This window comes from Quercus suber, unplaced genomic scaffold, assembly GCF_002906115.3.
Source record: "Quercus suber isolate HL8 unplaced genomic scaffold, Cork oak 2.0 scaffold_426, whole genome shotgun sequence".
NCBI classification, from domain to species: Eukaryota; Viridiplantae; Streptophyta; class Magnoliopsida; order Fagales; family Fagaceae; genus Quercus; species Quercus suber.
Genome location: NW_027069877.1, coordinates 361,478 through 386,426, shown reverse-complemented (window position 1 = coordinate 386,426; position 24,949 = coordinate 361,478). Strand labels below are relative to the sequence as shown.

At 34.0% G+C, this 24,949-nt stretch overlaps 2 protein-coding genes, 1 non-coding gene and 1 pseudogene across 3 annotated transcripts; 3 read left to right on the top strand and 1 right to left on the bottom strand.

Annotated features, from left to right (window-relative positions):
• Window positions 1-6: 6 nt before the first annotated feature.
• On the top strand, window positions 7-1,580 carry LOC112041098 (peroxidase 5). Its single transcript, XM_024073999.2, is given in 3 exon segments — window positions 7-305; window positions 814-1,315; window positions 1,318-1,580. Coding segments are annotated over 3 exon segments (975 nt in total). The 5' UTR covers window positions 7-89; the 3' UTR covers window positions 1,575-1,580.
• A 4,001-nt stretch (window positions 1,581-5,581) lies between these two features.
• Window positions 5,582-6,889, top strand: LOC112041086 (peroxidase 5). Its single transcript, XM_024073989.2, has 2 exons — window positions 5,582-5,797; window positions 5,971-6,889. The coding sequence occupies exons 1-2, from the start codon at window positions 5,582-5,584 to the stop codon at window positions 6,736-6,738; spliced, it is 984 nt and encodes a 327-aa protein (XP_023929757.1). The 3' UTR covers window positions 6,739-6,889.
• Window positions 6,890-18,327: 11,438 nt separating this feature from the next.
• Window positions 18,328-20,274, top strand: LOC111988855 (peroxidase 5-like; annotated as a pseudogene).
• Window positions 18,994-19,067, bottom strand: TRNAI-UAU (transfer RNA isoleucine (anticodon UAU)). Its single transcript has one exon. It is a non-coding gene; the product is annotated as a tRNA-Ile (tRNA).
• Window positions 20,275-24,949: the final 4,675 nt, after the last annotated feature.

Genomic DNA, 24,949 nt, shown 5'->3' with positions numbered 1-24,949 from the left:
TCTTTCAACTTTCATCTAAGTTCTTTCTTTGCTCGTCTCTTATTCATTCATTCATTACAGTATTGGGTTATTTGGGTTGTAGAGTAACTATGCCAACCATCGAAATTTACTTGGCTTTCTTTGTTACTATGTCTATAATGGTGTCAGTGTCATTGGCAATGCCATCACTCAAAGTGGGTTACTATCAATCAACTTGTCCTTCTGCAGAGGCCATTGTGAGAAACACTGTGAACAAAGCAGTATCAAGGAACCCTGGCCTAGCAGCTGGCATCATCAGAATGCATTTCCATGATTGTTTTGTCAGGGTATGTTAGCTCTTTGCAACACAAATTAACTCTGTTATATGTTCTATAGAATCTGTTAATTTGCCATTTTTCTTAAGCTTCTCGTGCATGTTTAAAAGTAATTATTCATCGAAAAAGAGAAGTTTCAAAGCCATTTTAAAGACCCATTAATATATATATATATATATATATATATTGTTAAGCTTCTTATGCATTTTTCAAAGTCACTTTTAAGACCCATTAATCATGTTATATTTAATAGAATCTGTAATTTTCTTTATGAAAAAAAAAATTCCTAAAATGACAGATGGAATCACCTTAATAATTAATACAAAAAACATATAACTTGGAAGAATAGAAAACCAAAGTGAGAGGTGGGGATTGAACCTAGTTGATCATTACGTATAGACGTACTCATGTACCTAAATTTGTAGACCCTCCTTTTTTTGCTACTAGAAGAATGCTTTGAAAGTTACTTAATTACCAAGTTGTTAGAGCTGAATCATGTTTTGTATCTTATCTATGCCAGGGTTGTGATGCTTCTATCCTACTTGATTCAACTTCTGGAAATCTAGCCGAGAGAGATAGTCCAGTCAACAATCCAAGCTTAAGAGGTTTTGAAGTGATATTTGAGGCAAAGGCTGCACTTGAAGCTCAATGCCCACAAACAGTCTCATGTGCAGACATTATTGCATTTGCTGCTCGTGACAGTGCTTACAAAGTTGGAGGCATAAATTACAAAGTTCCATCAGGACGTCGTGATGGCAGAATTTCACATGAAAACGAGCCTATTCTAAACCTTCCACCACCTACCTTCAATGCTCAGGAACTCGAACAAAGATTTGCGCAAAAAGGACTTAGTCTTGATGAAATGGTGACACTTTCCGGTGCACATTCCATAGGAAGGTCACATTGTTCGTCTTTCTCAAAGCGATTATACACTTTCAATGAAACAAATCCACAAGACCCTTCAATGGATCCCATATTTGCTAGAGACCTAAAGACCAAGTGTCCACAAAATGGTGGCAATGATGATCAACAGTACCACTTGATGTACTTACACCACATAGGCTTGACAATAAGTATTATACAAATTTGAAAAAACACCATGGCTTATTGACATCTGATCAATCTCTTTTGAGCAGCCCTTCTACAGTTGGAATTGTCAGAAATAATGCAAGGCATGGTGAAACATGGGCTAATAAGTTTGCAGCAGCTATGGTGAAAATGGGTTACATTGATTTGCTTACAGAAGTCAAGGTGAGATCAGAAAAGATTGTAGGTTTGTGAACTAGATATTACGGTTTATTGGTATGACTATTGAAATTATTTTGTATTATTCTTTTACATTGATTCATTAGTCAATGTTGATTCAAATGTAAATTCATTCTTTTGTAAGTTTTTGAACAAATTTTTTTGAGAAATTAATGGGATAAACTTGTATTCGTTGGATGTTACAAAATGTGCATAGCATTCGTGTGTGGAACTTTAAAATTTTGTCATTGTTTTACAACTTTTTTTTTTTTTATTTATTGAAAAATTGTACCAAAATGATGACTAGGTCGAATCTTGGTGTGACGGTGTCTTCTATAAAAGCAATAAATCACAAATTGAGTACAGAAAATTAATCTCTCAAATTAATTTAGAATAAGACTGTTTATCATTACTTCTTAATTCTAGACTCACAAAAAATAGGAGCTTTGTGCAAAATTCTTGGCAAGCGGGTTGCGATTTTGTCACTAATGAGACAACTCAAGCTTGTGCCTACATACATATGACCATAGGCTTACTTCTAGCGAGACTTGGATGGAAATCCAAGTAGCCCATTGAGAAAGTGTTAGCATTAGAAAAAGTGGGATTTGAGTATTACAAGTATACTGAATCGATGGGTTGGGATTTGGGAGAGCTCAATGAGTCAATGTCATTTCGTAGAAATCTTGAATCTAGGCCTAATACGTACAGTCTGTATAATGTCATTTACTGTTTCCATTGAGCGTGGGCTTAGCTAAATATAACCCACACAAAAAAGAACATTGAACACCCTTGAAACCACCATATTATTCTATAAATATTATTATCACAATCTATCAATAGATACACCAAATATCCTTTTTTTTTTTTTTTTTTTAAATATAGTTTTACTTTCAAATTATGTAAATCCCATTTTAAAAATGGGTTACTTTGAAACATGTTATCAATCAAGTTGTTTATATAACACAATTGCTATGATGATGACCAAGTAAGTGACCTGAGGTCTAGCCTTAGTGTGATAGCAATTTCCTTTAATTAAAAGCAATATGTCGTGAGTTCAAGTACTGGAATTAGCATCTTAAATAAATTGCCAAACAAGTTGTGGGGCTTAGCCACACAAAATTGAACACCCTTGAAAGTTGAAACCACCATATTATTCTATTAACTATTATTATCACAATCTGTCTATAGACACCCAAATTTACACATAATTTCACAACATATTTGAATATTAATTTGTAATTGAATTCATCACATACATATGGGCTCACCATTGACAATTGATGAAAGAGTGAAATTGTTGTGCACTAATCACGAGTACATCCAAGCATATGTTAAATTGAGTGTATCTATAAAATTTTTCTTATTATTATAATAAAAATCCATTAATTCAATTATTCACTTAATATTAAAATGTATGAGCATCTAATTCACTCAATATAAAATCACTTAGTCATAACCCCCCTGTTAGGTTTTAAATATTTAGTCATAAATGTTTAGGTTCTAATTTTATTATATGTTGGAAAAACCAAGAACAAAAATATGTCTAGTAGAAGATCTTAGTGTCTTAGAAGTGTTTTAGACATTAATCAAATTGATACAAGTCAAGATTCAAGAACATAAAAGCTGTAGAAAGAAGAATTTAGAAACTATCAAGCTCGACCAATCGAAGAGAAGCCTTGACCGATCGAACTACAATTCTGCAGATTTTTAAATCAGGCCCAATAGCCCACGAAATGTTTAGAATTTGAGTCCAATATTGCTAGGTATAAAAGGGAAACTTTAATACACGTTTTTTAAGTCTTGAGAGTTACTTATGTGAGATCTATAAGGTTCTATAATTTTCTAACTCTACAAGCACTTACCGGAGACCAAATCCCTATTGCTAGTAACGGTGGAGTAAAGTTGCTGCCAAACCTTCAATTTTCGTACTGAAGATCAATGCATAAACAGGTGGTTCATTTGAGAACAAGATCCAGATCAAGGAAGTCTATGAAGTCAAAACCTAGTTTGGTAATTGTGATAGATTTACTTACGTGAAGCGCACAATTTCTTTCACCAAGTAAGACCAAAAGATGCAAAAATTAATTGTTCAAACTCCCCATAATATTGTTTTCACCAACGATTGAGCAATGAATTATGTGAAACATTGACTTTACATTAAACTAATACTTTTTTTTTTGGGTAAAGTTTTACTTTCAAATGACATAAATCTCATTTTAAATATGGTTAAAGTTGTAATATGTTTTATATAAATTAATTGCTATAAAGACTAGATAAGCGGCGCAACGAATTAGAAGAATTTTTTCACTCCAATAAGGGAAGTCTTCCCTTCTTTCACAAAAGGTATAGGCCGTACCATCAATCCCACATTGGGACCCACTCCTCGTGTTTGAAAAGAGAGGTGGAGTGAATAATTTCTCATGAGTTAGTGAAGGCTAACACCCTCTAAGACATGTTGTGGTTGATTGAATGTTGGTTCCTAAAATGGAAAAAGGATATACTGCTAGCATACCAAAACAAGTGCCCTGAGAAATGTTGGTTTCAAACACTTACACTGAACAACATTATATTAATTATAAGTCAATAAAAAAGGTGACCTTAGTAACCTTTTATTTATATTTTTAATCTAGCCAAACTATAAAAAAAGATTACGAAGAAAGGTGCGAGAAACATTGAGTGGTTGAACTAAGCTATAAAAGTTGTCTTTTCATAACTATTCATTTTGTCTTAGTCCACAAAATAAAAGTAGGGATTTATAAGTTGAGAAAGGCATTTCATCAAACAGAGAATTGACTTATTCCTTGGGATGACATATAAATGATCATCTTAAATGAGTTCCGATTGATAATAGAATGCTAGCTACTTGGTCAATGGGAGACCTAACCGGTTGTCATGCTTAATCATGGAAATTATTAAGTACTCTCTCCTGCAATATGTGAATGGAAGATTAAATTATAAATTTAATAAGTAGACTTCACTGCTGTTAAGTGAGAGAAGAAAGCATGTTATTATATTTTGAGAATATAGAATAATACCACTGTACACTCTTGGTACAATGGTTACTTTATAAGTATAAATATTTGTTGGGTGTGGAGGGTAAATGCCAGATTTAAAGTTTTCAGGAAGAAGCTTGACAGATATATACACTTAGATTAGACTATAGTAGAATCTCTATCTTTTATATATATATATATATATATATAAAATATTGAATAATTACTCGATTATTTACTTGTTTTTATCGATTGTAATTAAATACATACACACACATAACATATATATATATATATAATGAATGCAAGAAAGGAGATAAATAGATTTTTATAAAAATATAATTGAATAGAAAAAGATAGACATATATATTTTTTTAATTCTAGTTTCCTAGTCTATTTGAAATCTTTAAAATAATATGATCATATTCCCTAACTTTTTTCCTTTCTCTCTCTTGAAGAACTCTCAAACAGTAGAATAATGGTGGGATCCACTATCCCTTTCAGTTCAGACTTCCATCCATTTCCTCGTCCTAGTCAAGGTGTTAAAATGTCATGAAAATTAAGCCAACTGACTTAGTCTGCATAAGACGCCTGTACGTTGGATATATGTATATACACACATATAGACACATACACATACGGTATTTTACCTTCTTACCCTCTCCATTGCTAAGTTGACATCCCCAAAAGTCAAAAGAACATAAATTCATCATTACCCACTCAAAACCTAAGAGGCTATAATAGGATGGAAAGATCTTCGAGTGAGCCAAAGAGGACTGTTTCCTCTTTGTTACCATGGAAACCCTCAAACTTAGACAGCTTCAAGCCTTTCTTCTATGCAAAAATACACGTTTTGGTTTTCAAAGAAAAACTGCCAGTCCCATCTTCACGAACTTCATTCGTATAAATACTTGGCTAACAACAACATTTATCTTCATCTCCTTCTTGCTTAAGATATTCTTCTTTATCTGTTCTTTCTTTCCTCTTTCACTTGAGTCTTATTCACTCACTCATTAGAGTATTGCGGTATTTATTGGGTTGTCGATTACTATGGCAACAATCAAATTTTGCTTGGTTTTCTTTGTTACTATGTCTATGATGGTGTCAATGTCACTGGCGATGCCATCACTCAAAGTGGGTTACTATCAATCAACTTGTCCTTCTGCAGAGACCATTGTGAGAAACGCTGTAATCAAAGCCATATCAAGCAACCCTGGCCTTGCTGCTGGCCTCATCAGAATGCATTTTCATGATTGTTTTGTCAGGGTATGTTAGCACTTTGCAGCACCAACTAACATGTTATATGTTCACTAGAATCTGTACCTAAATTTGCACTCTTCTCCTTTCCTTTATGTTCCCACAAAAAGAATATACCTTACAAGCTACATAATTACTAAGCTGTTAGAGTTAAATCTTATTTTCAATGTTATTTATGCTAGGGTTGCGATGCCTCTGTCTTACTCGATTCAACCCCTGGAAATCCAGCAGAGAGAGACAGTCCAGTCAACAATCCAAGTTTAAGAGGTTTTGAAGTTATATTTGAGGCGAAGGCCGCACTTGAAGCTCAATGCCCACAAACAGTCTCTTGTGCCGACATTATTGCATTTGCTGCTCGTGACAGTGCTTACAAAGTTGGAGGCATAAGTTACAAAGTTCCATCAGGACGCCGTGATGGTAGGGTGTCACGTAAAAATGAGCCTATTGACAACCTTCCACCACCAACCTTCAATGCTCAGGAGCTCAAACAGAGATTTGTGCAAAAAGGACTTAGTCTTGATGAAATGGTGACACTTTCTGGTGCACATTCTATAGGAAGGGCACATTGTTCTTCTTTCTCAAAGCGATTATACAATTTCAGTGAGACAAATCCACAAGACCTTTCAATGGATCCTATATTTGCTAGAGACTTAAAGGCCAAGTGTCCACAAAATGTTGGCAATGTCGATCCAACTGTACCACTTGATGTACTTACACCAAATAGGCTAGATAATAAGTACTATATAAATTTGAAGAACCACCATGGCTTATTGACCTCTGATCAATCTCTTTTGAGTATCCCTTCAACGGTTGGAATTGTCAAGAATAATGCAAAGCAAGGTGAAACATGGGCTTATAAGTTTGCAGCAGCTATGGTGAAAATGGGTTATGTTGATGTGCTTACAGGAAGCCAAGGTGAGATCAGGAAAGATTGTAGGTTTGTGAACTAGATATTATAGGTTTATTGGTGTGACTATTGAAATTATTTTGTATTATTTTCTTTCATTGATTCATTATTCAATGTTGATTCAAATGTAAATTGATTCTTTTGTAAGATTTTGAACAAATTTTGTTGAGAAATTAATGGGATAAACTTGTATTCGTTGGATGTTACAAATAGTGCATAGCATTTGTACGTGGAACTTGAAAATTATTTTCATTGCTTTATTTACAACCATGTTTTTATTTATTTATTTTTCGAAAAAATCATACAAAAACGTTTGCAGTGGATGTAAAAAAAATAATAATAACAACAACAAAAAAAGACAAATTTTTGAAAGAGCTATTGTCCAATTAGCTAACTCTAACTTAGATTTTGATATTTCATTCAACCAAATTCAATAAATAACCCTCTAACTTTGTTTTTAATATAATATATAGGGGATTCAAACATGAGTTCTCCATTTAAGATTCAGACAATACTATCGAGTTACAGGGCTCCTGATAGTTGCCCCTTTAACTTTGGCACTTAAGTGAAGTGTACAATTTCTTTCACCAAATAAGTCTAAAAGATGCAAAAATTAATTGTTCAAACTCCCCTTATTATTGTTTCCACCAACGATTGAGCAATGAATTAAGTGAAACGTTGACTTTACATGAAACTCATCCATTGGCGTGAATCTCATTTTAAATATGGTTTACTTTGTAATGTGTTTTTTTAGTCAAGTATTTGATATAAATTAATTACTATAAAGGCTAGATAAGTGGCACAATAACTTAGAAGAAATTTTTCACTCCAATAAGGGAAGTCCTTCCTTCTTTCATAAAAGGTGTAGGCCCTACCATGGGTCCTACATTGGGACCCATCTCTCATGTTTGAAGAGTGAGGAGGAGTGAATAATTTCTCATGAGTTAGAGCATTAGCATCAGTCTTTTTACCTTAGAAACCTCTAAGCATCTACATCCCTTTTATTTGATGTAAAATTTTCTAATATTTTTGGTGGGTTTTGTACTTTTGCTTGAAGTTATTTATTTTTATCCAAGTTTTGATAATAATATCCATGTGATTTACGAACTTTGGAAGTGATATTCACGTGTTTATATGTATAGGCTGTATTGGTGGAATTATTTGATGAGTGGGTATATGATTTTTACAATGGTAACTAAGTGGTGAAGATTTTGGAGATTTGGCTTCTTAATGTGAAATAAATGATGAATATAATTTTTTATTGATTATTTGGAGCTAGTTAAGTATTCAAATTGTTTGCCTTGGAGGATATTATGATTTTTGGTATCATGGGTCTCTTGTTGATGTGGTGTAAATCTTGTGGGAAGTACTTAGAAAGTGTTGAGGTTTTGATGTTAGAGATAATACATTGAATGGATTAATTTTATAAATTGGAGCTTATGCCTTGTGAATTAAATTGTTGAGAAACTTTGGAAGAGGAATACATTATTGATGAGGTTAAATACTAGGCTTGCCTAATCAATTGCTTATTTGGCAATTCCCAATTTGTAGCTATATACAATTTCAAGCTTTATGCTTATTGTGATTGGTTTGCTTGATATTGTTTAGGTTCTAGCTAATTTCCTTTGGAGTTTAGAGAATTAGACTTTTTGCAGGTTGCAAGGTAACTAGCTTTCTAATGGGATTTTTGGAAAATAACCATGTTGCATAAACATTGTTTTTGGGTCAAATGCATTTTGGGAAATTATTTGTGGAACTACGTTTTTCTAAAAAGTGTTGTGTTGTGGCCCTATTTTATATTATTATATACGAAAAGTGCATCATATTTGGTATTGCATTTGGAGAAATGCATGAATTGTTGACATGGAAAATATGAGCATTTTTTATTTGATCTTTGATAAGGAATTCATTGATTTGATGGTGTATTGGAAAATTTAAAGATACTTATCTTGTCTTGTTATTTGGGAAACTGATAGAAAATCTTTTTGACAAGAATGAAGTTGAAAACCTTAAAAATTTTATGAAAGTTAGATTATTTAAGATTTTTCTAAAATTACCTGGATATAAACTATGTATTTGAAAGTATATGTAACTTGTGAGCTTTATGTTGTTTTAACGTTATGCCATTATGTGATTTCCCAATGATCACCCGATTTAGTTTTTGTAATCTTTGTGACTTTTCACTTTGGATGACATATTCTTCCTTGCTTCCTATGGGGGGAAGAGGTCCCTTGATTGTGTGTGGGTGAGGCTACTGCCCATGGGGGCAAAAGACCACATGTAAAAGATGTCCTATTTGACGTGTTCTCCCTGCTACCTATGAGGGGAGAGACAAAACCGTGAGGGTATGGATGAGGTTGTTGCCCATAGGGCCAAGTGACTGCATACCAAAGAGGACAATATCATGCCAATTGTGAATGGGTGAATCTCCTGACCGGTCTATATGGTAGTGTGGTATATTTGTGATAAATTATCGTATGTTAGATTTTATGGCTTTGGAATTATATTATTAGTGCTCACAGATTATAGTATATAGTTTCATGATATTATTTTGAGAAACTTTGTGTTTCATCATTTAATCCTTCTTGTCACATTATTATAGAAAATGACCTTGTAGGATTCAGTTAAAAATTTCCCAAACTAAAACATGTTTTGTAAACTTTTCATCATCATGAGACTTGCATTTCCTCCACCCCCATTAATTATGCTACTTACTGGGCTTTAGTTTATCCCACCCTCTAATGGTTTTTTAGATTAATTAGCTATACCTCGAGTATGGAGCTTACTTCATTGGTGATGATTAGATTGCCATGTTAAATTTGGAAACTTGTACTGTAAATAGTTGGTGACTCAATCTTGCTATGTTCAACGAGGTCTTGATTAATTCTATAGAAGGTTAGGCACTTGAGGTTTGTTAGCCTTAGGCGTGGTAGGCCTAAACTCAATGTTAAGGTTCCTTATTCTTGCAAAGATTGTGACTTTGTGTAATCCAATTGGAGTTTTGTAATACATTCAGGTATTACATAGAAGCACATGATTTTAGTTATTGTTCGTAAATGTGTTATAGAGTTCTAACTTGTAATGTGGAGATTTTAATATGGTTATATATTCTCATCCTGTGAAAAAGAGAAAAGAAAAGAAAAATCCTCTACAGTCTCTCTCCTAATGGTTCTTTTGCCTTACTTTGGACCTTTTAAGGTTCGGGGCATGATACAAAATGTGTGAAATTCACCACTTTTTCTATCTTACATGGATTGATTCAATTGCACTTAATAAAGGCTAACACATGTTGTGGTTGACTGAATGTTGGTTCCTAAAAAGGAAAAAGGAGATACTACTAGCATACCAAAATAGGTGTCCTTGGGAATGTTGGTTTCTGAAAGTTCGAAAATGTGTCGAAAACACAAGAGCTGTTTAGACCCCCAAATCAAAGGTACGACTTGGTTGATTTTACACTAACTTAATACTAAGTTCGGAATAGTGTAAACACAAGCATATAAGCAAGAGAACTACTCTAATCCATATTTGAAGCAACACAGCAGTAAAAATGAAATAAACAAGAGTAGGGAAGAGAAATGCAAACACAGATAATACCGAGATGTGTTATCGAAGAGGAAACCGAACAACTCGACGCAAAACCTCTCCGCTGCCCTCCAAGCGGAAATCGATCCACTAGACAATCAGTTGGGATACATGGGTGAGCAAGAGACCCTCCAAGCCTAATCTACCCTCTGTACCTAAGCCCTCTAAGCTCTTACTCCAACAAGGCTTCTCGGAACCATGTCTTGTCTAGCTCTCCGGGTCCTGCAACAAGCTCCATATTGCATTTGCCATTCTTGGCTTCTTCCAATGCTTCCTAGTAGCACCAAAACTTCACTTGACACTCTGAAATGGTGTGGTAAGTGTTTGGGCTATGAACCTTTCAATGGTATGAAAATGGAGAGGTAGGAGATGAGGAAATTCCCAAAATAAATGTGTAGAGAATTGTGGGTATGACAATCTCTAACTCTCAAGGTGTTTGGCTAGGGTTTTTCTCTCAGAAGCTCTCTCTAACATTTATGGGTAATATGGGTATAATAGTGTAGGCACAGAAAGTGTGTATCAGACTGGACAGGTTGACAGAATAGAATGTCTCGCGAGTGTCTAATGGGAAGGTCTTACTCGCGATATACTCGCGAAACACAGCTGTCTCTATCTGCTCTGACTCTTTGCATTCCAGTCATGTGCAAGGCACATGCTTCTTTTCGTGGGATGCTTAGTCGCGATATACTCACGAAAACTCTTCAGTCTTCAAATGCTTGAGTCTTCACACCACTATCTCTATCACACAACCCTTACAATGAAATCCCACAATAAATACAAGGTACAAACGATTGAATAAAATTACAATCAAATTTGGCACGGAATATAAGCCAACAAAACATATAGTTGTAAATAACAACTTTACAATCTCCCCGTTTGGCTATTCCATGACAAAACCCCTAAAACAGACTCTAGGCTTAAACGTGAGTTTGGGAATAGTGACAAAACTCACTCACACCTAATCTAGAAGCTGTGAAGCACTTGCATGTATATACCTGTTACCTGAAACACTTGCACACAAACAAAACTTTCATTAAGCTTATGACAGGTTAAACACAAGGTGCGTATATGAGCAAGTAAAACCCAGTAAAACATGTAAGCATATCTTGATTAAACAAAAACAGTCATTAAAGAATGACTACAATGAACATTTAGCAAGTAAATGCTCATCCAAACATGCAATGCAATTAAGAACAATCCCTAGGATCAATTGCATGTCTAACACTCAACCAATGCAAAATACACGAAGTATTTGCATCTAGGATACAAGATCCTACTAGGGCATAAGTGTGAGGTACTTAAGACATAATAGCAATATCTTAAAAATACCAAAAAAAAAAAAAATGCTACAAAGCATAGAGATAAACACAAAATACTGATAATAAACTAAAATTAAAAAACATAGTATCAAAGCTTTAAACAAAAGTAGTAATAGTAAAAACTGTAAACAAAAAATAAAAGCAAAAAATAAACAGCCTGTGAACCAATAACCAATGTTTCTAAGCCTAAACCTATGCTCCCCTTAACACTGTGCAAGCTCTTTCTCAGCTCTCCCTCAAAATTTTCTCCCCCTTTTTCATCGGAATGGCCAAAGGGCTAGAATGCCTCAGACTCAGAGTCTGAACCATGATCAACGGATAACTCCTCTATCTAAGTAGATAAGGCCGTGATCTGTCCTTGAACACAAGCAAACTGGTTTGCTATGTGTTGTACATGTGAATCCAACAAAGTGTACATCTGTTCAACTCTAGCTATAAGATGATCAAGTTTGTCCGGTCTTTGAGCTGGTGCAGAAGATGATGGCTGAGCTAAGGGCTGATCTGATGACTCTGGAGTAGTAGTAAAGCGTTCTATCTCATCCTCCGTGTCTTCTTCCTCCTGCTCAACATGTGGTTGTGGTATGGTATGCACACCGGTCTTGGAGCCTTTGATGTGGGTTATGCTCCTAGTCAATGTGTGAGCACCAATGTGGTAGTCCCTCTGAACTACTGTGAGGCCACTAGGAAGTTTGAGCCTCTCCTCTGCAATTAGGCCCATAATGAGAGTGGGGAAGGGCATGATAGTCCTAGAGTTCTGCTTACAAATGCTCTTCTTCAATACATGGATGATATGTCCATAAATGTCTATCTCTTTGTGTGTAAAGAGATCATACAGAAATATTGTCCTTGGAGCTGATAGTGTAGTGAGGTTGGTGACCGGATACAAGTTGTGGATCATCACGTATGCTAAAGCCTTCATCTCTGGTGAAAATGGTATTGTGTTCATGGATGATTTCTTCGGTGTGCCACCCAGTATTTTTATCATCTCATCAATAGAACCCAATATGTCCTCATACGCCACTGTAATTGGCCATGAAGAAGGACGAACCTCTAAAAAGTCTTGGATGATCTCCCTTGTAATTACAAATTCTTTGTGCCCTATCCAGCACTCGATACGATCCCCTTCAACAGTAGCATTTGGGAAGAACTCTTTGATTATCTCTGAATAAACAACCCCAACCGTGTTCAACAATTTAGTCCAAGTTCTATCTTTGAACACCTCAGGCATGAAAGTGCCCTCAAGTGATTCCAGTTGCACGACCCTTTCCATGATGATCGTCTTGTCCTTATAGCAGTCATTATACTTCATATTAGCTTCAGCAGACTTGAAGTGATCAGAATCCGTGCGTGCATGTTTGGAAGTTGGTTTCTTTGTAGCTGCATGCTTGGTAGCTGCATGCTTAGTTGGAGTCATCTGTATAACAACAGAACCAGAAAAGAACCAAGTACACAAGGCACAAACAGAACATAAAACATTATCAGATCCATTGTAGTTCAAAATAGAATTGACTTTCAAACCATAGCAAACCATACTCAGAGCAGAGCAAACAGACACTAACAGCAAGCTAAAGGTGTTAAACCATGTAAGTAAACTCACAATGTATGAATGAAGTGAGTGTAACAGTGTGTGCATAGGCTGTGCATGTGCTGATGCATGTGCTGGTGCATGTGTGTGCATCTTGAGGTGCATGAGGGGTGCCTAGAGATGCCTATGTGTGTGCCTATAGGTGTGCATGGCATTGCATTGAGGCACAAACTAAACAAAGTGTGTAAAGCACACAACCATTTACCAAAACAAAGGAATCATGACCAATCAAGATCAAAAACAAAAATTGGAACTCAGTTGAGTCCAATTCATCACAGAAATGTCATACGGACATTCTGTCAAACACCTAACATGCAACAAAGCACAACAGATATGGATAATGCATGAACATAGTGAAAAACTGCCTCAATACATGTTAAAATGCCTCATAGGGCCAACACAGATGCACAAATACGAAATGGGACTCAGCCCAATCAGAAAAAATCAAAAAAAATTTCACAGAAAATAGAAACCCAACCCAATTTTTGAAAAAATCCAATTTTCAAAACCCTAAGCACAAATTTTGCATAATCCGAAAAATAACAGATGAAAATAGTGTAAGAAACACCTACCTTGAAAGGATTTTGGAGAGATTTTGCTTGAAAATGATAGGGTTTGAATGAAATAGTGATTTGGGTTGAAAGGGGTTCGAGAGACTTATGCGAGGGAAGTGAAAAGTGTTTGAAAAATTGTCACATCTGCTACATAAAAACTGGAAACACGTGTTTTTCGCGGGTTAGGCAGTGGTGACGCAGTCGCGAGACAGTCGCAAGAAGGGCCATTGAAACTTCAAAACTTTCACGAGAAGCTTTAAGTCGCGAGACAGTAGAAAGACAATTGTGATAGCTTCTATCTAATTTTTGAAAAAATTCAGTTTTAACCAAACAGCATTTCGTGAGAAGCTGTTGGTCGTGAAGTAGTCGCGAGACAATCGCGAGAGTCTCTGTGTGAAATGATGAAAATTTATTTCCCTCAAGCTTATTTCTTTTGCAGGAAGCTCTAAGTCACGAGCTTCTCGCGAAACACCCTCTAAATCAGTTTTTGAAGAAAAAACACAAAAATGTATTTTGAACAAAAACTAAAAGCACGAAAGTATAAAATCACTTTCAAAAACAAATAAAACACTCAAAAATCTTTTTGGGTTTGATCATCAAGTATTTGAGCATACACATCACATTTGAACATGTACAATCACACAAATGAGTTAAGCATTCATTGAATCAAAGTCTTGTGTGTTGTGGATGAGTATCAAGTGTGAAATAGTCCTTAGACCGGAATAAAGCTTCAATGATCAATTCAATCAAGTCATACACAACTGATACTAGGTCAAATGGTCTATCTCAATTATAGAAATGAACATATATGACCTCCCACAAATTGATTACACAATTTAGAAGCTTTTCATTTGGCTTCTGCATAAATCATAACATTTGATCCTTTTTGGATAATACATCTCTTTTTTAGATCGGTGCTTGAAATTTTTGATATTTCAACATTAAAAATTAGCCTTTGGCTTTTTAAGCACCATACATTTCAATACAAAAAGTCGCTTTCCCTTTTTCCTAGTCAAGTACTAATATGTGCGACTGACTTTTGCAGCTCAAAATCTCTTTTCATTTGGAGATTTACATTTGGTGAGCTCTTTCACAAAAACAAAAAAATAAAGTGGGAAGAGATATAGACACAAATCTATGCAAGTATCAAAACCATCAAGACAATTGACCAATCATTCATGATAAACTTGAAAATCTATTTACAACAATCACACATAGTTTTCAAGATTTCTCCCACATAGATAAATGTACATACAAAACAAGCTAAGCTCGTAAAACGGCAATTAGTACGAAGGTACTAGGCCAAACTCACATGTGATATACACAAAACAAGCGATCAAACTTTTTGAAGATTTTTCTAAAAGGTAAGGTAATTGTTCATCGCTTTATCTTTTGGTTGTGGAGCCAGGATTTTGATTAGGGGAGTAAAATTAAGATAAAACAATGAAGACAAAATTAATTTCAAAATTTTAAATTAATGTGAAAAACAAAATATTTGATTAACATAGAAAATATACCATAAATGTAAGTTATGATTTGTTTTTTGTATTTTTTGTGTGATTTGTTTTATTTTATTTTCTCTCCATCAACTTCAGTTAATTTAAAAAAAAATTATGGAAAATATTTTTCTATCATTAATTCTAATTTTTTAATTTAAAAAATTTGAAAAAAAAAATTAAAATTTGGATGACTAACCTTAACATTCAATCTAATCTGGTCTACTTTGGGCCAATTCGGTTTATTTTGGTCAATTCAATCCTCTCTGTCTGTTCAATTCACTTTGGTCCAAATTGGTCCAATTAGTTCTATTCAGTCTTCTACGGTCTATCAGTCCATTTGTTCCGTTTCTGTCCAATTTGGTTCAACTCGGTCCATTTGGTTCAAGTCGGTCAACTTTGGTCTATTTAGTCTACTTCTGTCTAATTTGGGCTAATTCAATCTATTCGATCTATTTAGTGCACTTCAGTCCAATTTGGTTTATTTTGTCCCATTTGGTCCATGTTGGTCCACTCACTTAAAAATGAGAAAAGACAAGTTTAGGTTGAGAGTAATATGAATTATTTGAGTAATATATATCAATTGTTATTATAAGATAAGTTTTGATTATCATGATAATCTCCTCAAGTGAATGAGAAACTTTAATAATAAATTTAAAACTTTTAAATTTTATTTGTACCAAAATAAATTAGAAAAATATAGGAGTAATGGATAATAACAATAGTTAGAACTTAGAAGAATATGAACTACTTCAAAAAGGAATAATACCAATAAAAAACACAAAAATTAATAAAACTATATATTTGTAAAAAGAGACAGATATAAATTACTATTAATTTTTAGGGAGAGCAATTCAGTCCCCTTGGGTTTATTTGGTCCAATTCCGTACACATGTCAATCTATTTATTCCACTTTGGTCTATTCAATTCAGTCCCCTTGGGTTTATTTGGTCCAATTCCGTACACATGTCAATCTATTTATTCCACTTTGGTCTATTCGGTCCAATTTGGTCTATTTTGTTCTATTTGGTCCATTGTGTACAATTTTCTAATGGATTGTGCTATGATCCAATGCATAATTGTCTGGGAAATAAAAAACCATTATGAAGAAAGATGCAAGAAACACGGTTACAGGTACACCAAAGAGGTTGAACTAAGCTACTAGTTGTAATTTTACAGCTAGTACTCATTGGTCATTAATATTATGCCTTACTACACGAAATCAAAGCTGGGACTTGTAAGCCATTTTCATCAGGCAAAGAAGTGACTTTTTCCTTTTGGATGACATTCTAAACTGAATTGTCATCTAAAATTGAATTACTGAGATGACCACATAATCGGCTTTAGGTGGCTTGGACTCTTCTATTCTAAATACCTTCCACGAGCTACTTCCAAGACTTCAAGGACCAATTGAGTTTGATTTACCTACAATAATTCGACACCTAATACCTAATGCTATCTTAAGATCTTGGTGGGATTTAGTTTAGGTTATAACTAAATCATTAGAGGAGGTGTTGTTATGAGGTTCCTAATACCTTTGAGACCTCTCAAGCTTGTATTCTTTCATATTTTATTTAAAAATTTAGCAAGGAATAACTCATTTTATAGATGACAAAACCTCTTTTTTTATTTTTTATTTTTCAGAATGAAGACATTTATTTATTTATTTGTTTTTTGTTATTTGGGCGACCATAGATGAGAATTTCTCAAGTAGCTTTTTTCAGACATGATCATCATTGCCAGTTAACATCTTTGAAAGTGAAAAAGAAAAAAAATGTCTAAATCTCATGTACAAAGAAAACATTTAGATTAGAATTCAAATCAAGGAGGGAGACCATGGGAGAGAATAGTATCACTATTATGGTGCTAATGTTATACAGCGAAGCAAACGCGTTACTGAATTTTTTGTCCACTGCTTTGTTTTACAGTTTAAGCAGCTAGTTGCTAAAGGCATTTCATGAACAACTAGTTTTTTAATCGATTGAATAAGGTCATATTTCTGTGGGATTTGATACATGGAGATTGAACAAGCAGCTACAATGCATGACTTGGTCAAACTTTTCTGAATCAAACTTTTCATATTTGTCCCTTTGTTAATTACTTTATTCATTACCCTTTTAAGGTGGTTGTCTAAGGACTTGAACTAACGTAACATTTTATAAGGTAAGACGCTTGTAAGTTCAAAATTAGTATTTTTTTTTTGTGTGATTCTGATGGAAATTTTAAGGATTCAAAATTAGTTTTTTTTTTAATTTTTTTATTTTGCAATTTGATGGAGTGGTGGACATTTATTTTTATATGGACTTACCGCATTTTTACCACCGCAACTACTAAAAAGTTGTGTAAAAATTGAATCCATTTTTAGAGCAGAGTTTATGACGTATCTTTGTGTTAAAACTTAGAATCCCTTTTCCTCTTTAAAATTGAATAAAGAGGAAAACAAAAAAGGTTGATTAGACTTTCCCTTTTAAAAATTATAAAGCTTGTTTGATTACTTCATATCTTTTTCCAGCTGAATCGGATACTTCAATTCATATCCTACTGAATGCAAATAGACTTCTTCAATATATTCATTTAAAATGTAATATAATAACGCTGATGCAAGAACTGAATTGTCAAAGTATACCCCTAAAAAAATGTAATATAAAACTCATTTCATGATCAGTATGAGAATTTGTCATGGAGATTTTCAGTCATGACCATAATCTTCATTCTTCATTGCCACTTGACATCTTTGAAAGTCAGAAAAAAATAAAATAAAATAAAAAATAAAACCAATACTTTTCTGAACCTGGCCTGCAGAATGAGAATTCAAACCAAGCAAGGAGGCTAAGGGAGTGTACCACTGTATATGGAACTGTTCAAACTTAGAAAGCTTAAAGCTTCACTTCTTTGCTTTGCTTGCTGCAACTGTAAGTAATTAACACACGTTTGGTATACAAAAAGTATAAGCAGCCAGCATAATCTTCTTCTTTCCTTTTACCTATAAATATGAACTTAACATCAACCATTCCCTTCATCTCAAATCTCAATCACCTCATTTCACTATCTTCCTCTCACATTATATTTCTTTGTAGCAAACAAATTATATTATTTCTTGCTTTGTTCTTAATTAACTACCTTATATATTGTTCCTTACTCTTTCTTTGCCTCACACAAATTAAGATCATTTGGGTTGTACAATGAAGATGGCAACACTACACTTGTGCTTGGTTTTCTTTCTAATTAGTATATCTACTATGGCTTCTGTCTCATCAGCATCACTCAAAGAGGGCTTTTATAAGACAAGTTGTCCTTCTGCAGAAGCAATTGTGAGAAAAGCTGTGAACAAAGCTGTGTCAAGGAATCCTGGCATACCTGCTGGCCTAATCAGAATGCATTTCCATGACTGTTTTGTTAGGGTATAGCTTCTTTTCACCCTTATTGTCCACTATATTTTCATTATTTTTTAAAATCAAATACACCATTTTCTCTCCAGAAAAAGCATTTATGACATCCTTAATTACTATGATGACTTTTGTATGTATTAAAAGCAAAACATTATCTTAGAATATCACAATATATAGAAATAACATGTCTATCAAGAGCTTATTTGATCCAAATTTATTTATTTATTTTTGGCTTAAAAGAAAAACATTTTCTTAGAATATCACATTATTAACATATATAGATATGACATGTGTATCAAAAACTTGATGACTTCAAATTTATTAACCTTTTTGGCTAGCCATGACATTGACACCAACAAAATCATTGGAGTATTGGTCCCGGTGGGGCTCGAACCCACGACCTTCGGCTCATAAGACCAATGCTCTAACCAACTGAGCTAAGGGACCGTTGCATGAAAAACATTTAATGATATTATCTGTGCCACTTTTCCAATCTGATACTAATACACATTAATGTCATTCTTTTTGAATGGTGGATAATGGTTGTATTGTAATTGGGTGTTAATGACTACATTTCAATCCAGAAAAATTAAACTGACACAAAACACAGATTTTTTTTTGCTTCATTTTAAATGTCTATCAGGATTTTTCTAGACAAACTAAACTAGATTGACTTTCTTTTCTTTTTTTTCCCCACTTTTCTTTTGTTGTACAACTTTTTAAAGTATTGTTTTTTTAAGGTGTATTGTTCTTTTATCCAACATAGTTTTTAAATCCAGTAAGCTAATGAAAATAAATTCTCCCAAAACGAGAAAAAAATAATTCCCTCATTGTCATCGATTGGACTTAATCATAATTTTCATGCTATATGTTTCAGGGTTGTGATGCCTCTGTTTTACTTGATTCAACTCCTGGAAACCCAGCAGAGAAGGAAAATATAGCCAACAATCCAAGTTTGCGAGGCTTTGAAGTGATCGATGAGGCAAAGGCTGAACTAGAAGCTCAATGCCCCCAAACTGTCTCATGTGCAGACATTATTGCATTGCTGTTTGTGACAATGCATACAAAGTTGGAGACATAAACTATAAAGTGCCATCAGGTCGTCGTGATGGCCGGGTGTCACATGAAGATGAGCCTACCCAAAACCTTCCCCCCGCCTTTCTTTGATGCCAAGCAACTTGAAGAAAACTTTGCACGAAAAGGCCTTAGTCTTGATGAAATGGTGACACTTACCGGAGCACATTCTATAGGCGTGTCACATTGTTCTTCTTTCTCAAAGCGGCTATACACTTTCAATGCAACACATCCACAAGACCCTTCAATGGACCCCAAATTTGCTAGAGACTTGAAAGCTAAGTGTCCCCCACAATTAAGTTCTGGAAATGGCGGTGATCCTACAGTGCCACTGGATGTTCTTACACCAAACAAACTTGATAATAAGTACTACAAAGATTTGATGAATCACCATGGCTTGTTGACCTCCGATCAAACTCTTTTGAGCAGCCCCACAACGGTGGGGATTGTGAGGAACCATGCAAGAAATGATGCAGCTTGGGCTAACAAGTTTGCAGCAACTATGGTGAAAATGGGTTCCATTGATGTTTTCACAGGAAGGCAGGGTGAGGTCAGGAAGAATTGCAGGGTTGTCAATTAGATTATTTTGTGTACTTTGGCGTGCAGGGATGGGAAATGTCTGTACTCTAATGTTCATTTTTTTCATTGTTTCATTGTTGATTCAAGTGTAAATTTACTTTGTGAAAGTTTCTTGTTTTTGTAAGAAGATAATTCTTTCAATATATATATATATATATATTTATATATATGAAAGAATATACTTGTTGATTTCCAAAAGGGCTTCAACGTAGCATATAATGTCAATCTCTTATTTGAGTCTTTAAAAACGCCTTAGATTTGTTGCTTTAAAACCATGGTTGTTGAAATTTTGGTGGTTATACTCTGTTAGGTTCTAAAGATTTAAATTAAATGTTTAGAATCATGGTTGTAAAGCATTGGCAAACCGAGAACAAAACTAGTCTAGTCTAAGTGTTTAGGGTATGCTTAAATAAGTGTGTTTCAAGATTGCAAAGTCCAGCTGATTGTAGAAAAGAAAATTCAAGTTCTATCATTCTTGACCGATCAAGAAATAGACCCAACCGATCGAAAATCGCAAATAAGGTTTTCTGCAGAAGGTTATTTCAGTCCATTCAATACAAAAACGTTTAGGGTTTTACTTAAACTTGTACACATATAAAAAGAAAACCCTAGCTACGTTTTGGAGACTTTTGAAGATTTGTGTGTTACTCTTTGTGAGATTTGAGAGGTTTTGTACCTTCTAACTACATAAGATTCTACCGGAACTTAAACTACAATCAAGGATTGGTAGAACTAGTTGCTACTTTCAAGATCAGCTACTAATGGTGATCTGAAAGCTTTGAGTGGAGTCTTAAAGTTACAAGCAAGGGTGTGTTTGTGTTGCTGTTAATCCAAGAAGAGAAGGAGTCCGTGGATTCGAAGCTTGCACGTGGTCATGTTAGTAAGTTACTACATGAGGTAGTATTAGATTTAGGGTTAAATATTTTGTAAAAACTTTGATTTTCTTATAGTGGATTTGGTTTACCTTGAGGATAGGTAGGTCAAATTCTCCCCAGATTTTTACCTTGAAACGGGTTAGTTTCATTGGTTTTCCTAGGGAATCATATCGTGGTGTTATTTACTTTTCTGCATATTTGCATGATATGATTTATCTGTATTTAACCTAGAACTGAAATTTAATCTAAGTAATCACTTGGTTAATAATTTAGGTTAAACAATCTGTTTAAAGGTTCTAAACAAACTCTCATACTCTAAATGATGTTCAATAGTCGAATTTGAAAATTTTTCAAGTAATATGCACAACTAGTTTGTCTTTACAGATTGATTGAGACAGCAGTATGCCTTAACTCATTGACTCTCCCTTCAGCAAAACTAGTCCTGTTCTAATGAAATAAGAATTTTAACTCAAGTAACTAAACCTATCAGGCAATGCCAATGGGCTGCCGGTGCCAACAATGTAGTAGATGAAACCTAACTGGTATTGATTTTCGCCACTGCAAAGATAGTTTAGTTAAAATGAAAATTGCCCAAAAGATAATGGTGTAAGTTTGAAAAATAAATAAATTATCATTTACATGGTATAATTTGAAGCTTTAAGTAAGTAATTTGAGGTTAAGCTTTCTCTCAACTTAAGATTTCGGGTGAAGTTATATATATAACTCATAATTAACTTTTTAAGGTGGCTAGAAAATTTAAAGAATATTAGCACTTGTAGAATTAATCCCCATTCAAGGCTATTATACGGACTTTTCTTACCCGATTTTAATTTTAAGGCCATAGACCCAGAATTTAATTTATTTAGTTATTTATTTATACTTTTAATATGTCCAAATGACATTAGCAAAAAAAGCCAAGCGATTTTCATTAATCAAGAATAATGACTACAATACAACAACTCTGTTATACATATATAGGAGCTCTAGCCGAATATTAAATATCTTTTGTTGAGATGAAGATTTTTTCTAATGGTTAGGTCTATTGTTTCAATGATATATTACCAACGAATGCTTTTTAGGGGGTAGTGTGATACCAATAACAATACACATAAACATAAATAACATAAAAATAAAAATCAACATAAAATAAAAACTAATGATCACCCTAAACTTCCAATTGATGGATGATGTATCTTTGATTATTGAAAGAGAATCTTATTTTGAGTTAAAAGAAAAAGATTAAACTAATGACAATAATATACTTCATGATTGTGATTGTGTTTTTAAGCAATACCCATAAGCTTCCATCGAAATGATATTTCAAACAAAAATGAATAATGAAAATTCTTAAGCATTTGGAAAATAATAAAAATTCACATGAGATCTTCACTCACTTTAGATATAAGAATTCTCTGTGGTTGTAATACCTTGAATCCCTATTTAGGGCCAAGTTTGGATGGAGGGAAAGGCAGGAGGGTTCTCATCTCAACCGACTTTTTTTTTTTTTTTTTTTTTTAGATTGATCACTTAAAGTTGAAACATTTTCTAAACAAATAAAAAAGTTGAAATGTAGTGGTCAAGGGACTTGTAGTTCAAATTGCATCACCTAGTATTTTTAATGGAGGCTTAAAATTAAAATTCGGGCACCACAACTATCAAATTATTGAAAAAAAATTTGAAACATGGTCTGGTTAATTCGTAAACATCTTCTCTCTCGAGTCAAGAGGCGAAGGACTTGGATTGGTGAGCACATGTTCATAGTCAATATGTCTAATTGTGAACCTGGCAATCAACCAAGTAGGTATACAAATATCAGAAACTGCAAAGCTTTGGTGTGTTACTCTAATATTACTATTTGTGTTTATCATACTAAGCCGATTTCTTCGAGATGAAGATGAAGAGAGAGAGAGATGGTGGACCAGAGACTGAAATGGTCACAGATGATATCTACAAATTGAATGCATAAATATAATTGACGTCTTCAGTAATGTAACCATATTGTTATGTGATACTAACCTTATGCCTATGTGATGCACAACTTAATCAAAATTCATATGTAAATAGATTTTTTTTAAAATTAATTAACTTAAAATTAGATAATAGAATAGATAATTAAAATTAATAAAATTCTACTTTTTAAGTTATATAATAAATTAACATTGTGTGAAATTAAGGTATTATATATATAAGTAATAACTTATTAAAGGAGTACAATAAATATGTTTTTTTTCAAAATTCATAAGATGATTTATTCTTGATGGAAATTTAGACCCCTTAAAACAATCAGATTAGTTAACCTAGTTAATTAGCCAAGTTGTTACTTAGTCAAATTATGCAGTTCTAGGTTAAAGCAATCAAATAATCATATCAAAAGTATAAAGCAGCGGAAATATAAAAGACACAATGATATGATCACCCAGGAAACCACACGATAAAAACCTGGGGAGGATTTGACCCACTGATCCTTAAGGCAAACCTGAATCCACTATGAAAGAATCGAAGTTCATACAAAAGGACTACAAGCTCCCCGCTCGACTTTCTAATGCTACCCACCAGTAGAACTTACTGACACGACCACGTGCAAGCTCCGAATCCACGGACTCCTTCTTTCTTGGATTCTCCACAAGATACAAACACCAATAGCAGCAACCTTGTTGATCATCAAGATGTAGATAATATCTCTACCTCGAAAACCCTAAGTTTATGTGAAGGAAAGCTCCTCAAGGATCTCACAAGAGATTCACATAAACTGCAAATATGAGCAACAAAGACTTAGAGAGGTTTGGGTACAAAACCCTAAAAATAAAATGAGGCACAAGAGGCACTCTAATCTCTCTCTCCAAAAGTCTCAAAAACGTTCTAGGGTTTTCCTTATATATAGGAGTGTTTTACTTGATCCCCAAGACGTTTAAGTAGAGTTTGGGCTGAGCTAGAACTCTGTAGAAAACGCAATCTGGCCGACTTTCGATCGATCGAGTCTATCCTTCGATCGATCGAGTCAGGCCGAAATGCACCAATACATCTGCAGCCTCTCGATTCCAACTTTACAATAATTAATCAACTTTGAGCAAGGCTAAAAAGACTAAATATATTGTTTTGATCATGGTTTGCCAACATTACACATTAGAGTTCTAAATACATAAAATCCTAAATCTTTAGAACCTAACAAACTCTCCCTTTGGCAATCCGTGACAAAACACAAACTAAACGCTCAAAGTTTACAAAGTAAAAGCCCATTACAAAAATAATGCTCATAACAACAAATCCAACCTAACTACTATCCATCAGTTGCAAGTATAGACAGCAGCTCAATTGAATCAACCTGTATATTTCCTAAAACACTAAACAAAATGCATAAACGCATGTGTGGAAAATACAAGTAAACAAAAATAAATTCTTGATTTCACATAGCACAAAATAAAGACATATACCAATGAAGAACTCATAAGAATAAATCAATAAGAAGTGAAACAAGAAACATATAAATCAAAATAAATTCTAACTCTCCCCTTAAGTTAGATACATCAAAAAGTTTTTTATATTCTCCCCCTAAACAAAACAAACAAGTCATCTATGTCTCCCCCTTTTTGTCACGTATTGACAAAGACTACCTAATTAGAAGATAGACAGAAAATATACGTAACAGAGTAAGAGAAAATAGAGACAACTCCCCCTAGGAAGAGCAACAACTCCCCCTAAGAACCACAAAGGTTAAAAAAATTTCTCCCCCTATAAAAATAGGAAAACAATAAAACAAGTTTTGGGAAAAACAGTTTTGGGAAAAAACAGGGGGTGGGGGGG

What these genes read in the sequence shown, in the direction of transcription:
- LOC112041086 (XM_024073989.2), top strand. Translation starts at nt 5,582, where the DNA reads ATGGCAACAATCAAATTTTGCTTGGTTTTCTTTGTTACTATGTCTATG. An exon ending in TTCATGATTGTTTTGTCAGG is followed by an intron (nt 5,798 to 5,970) that starts GTATGTTAGCAC and finishes TATTTATGCTAG; the next exon opens with GGTTGCGATGCCTCTGTCTT.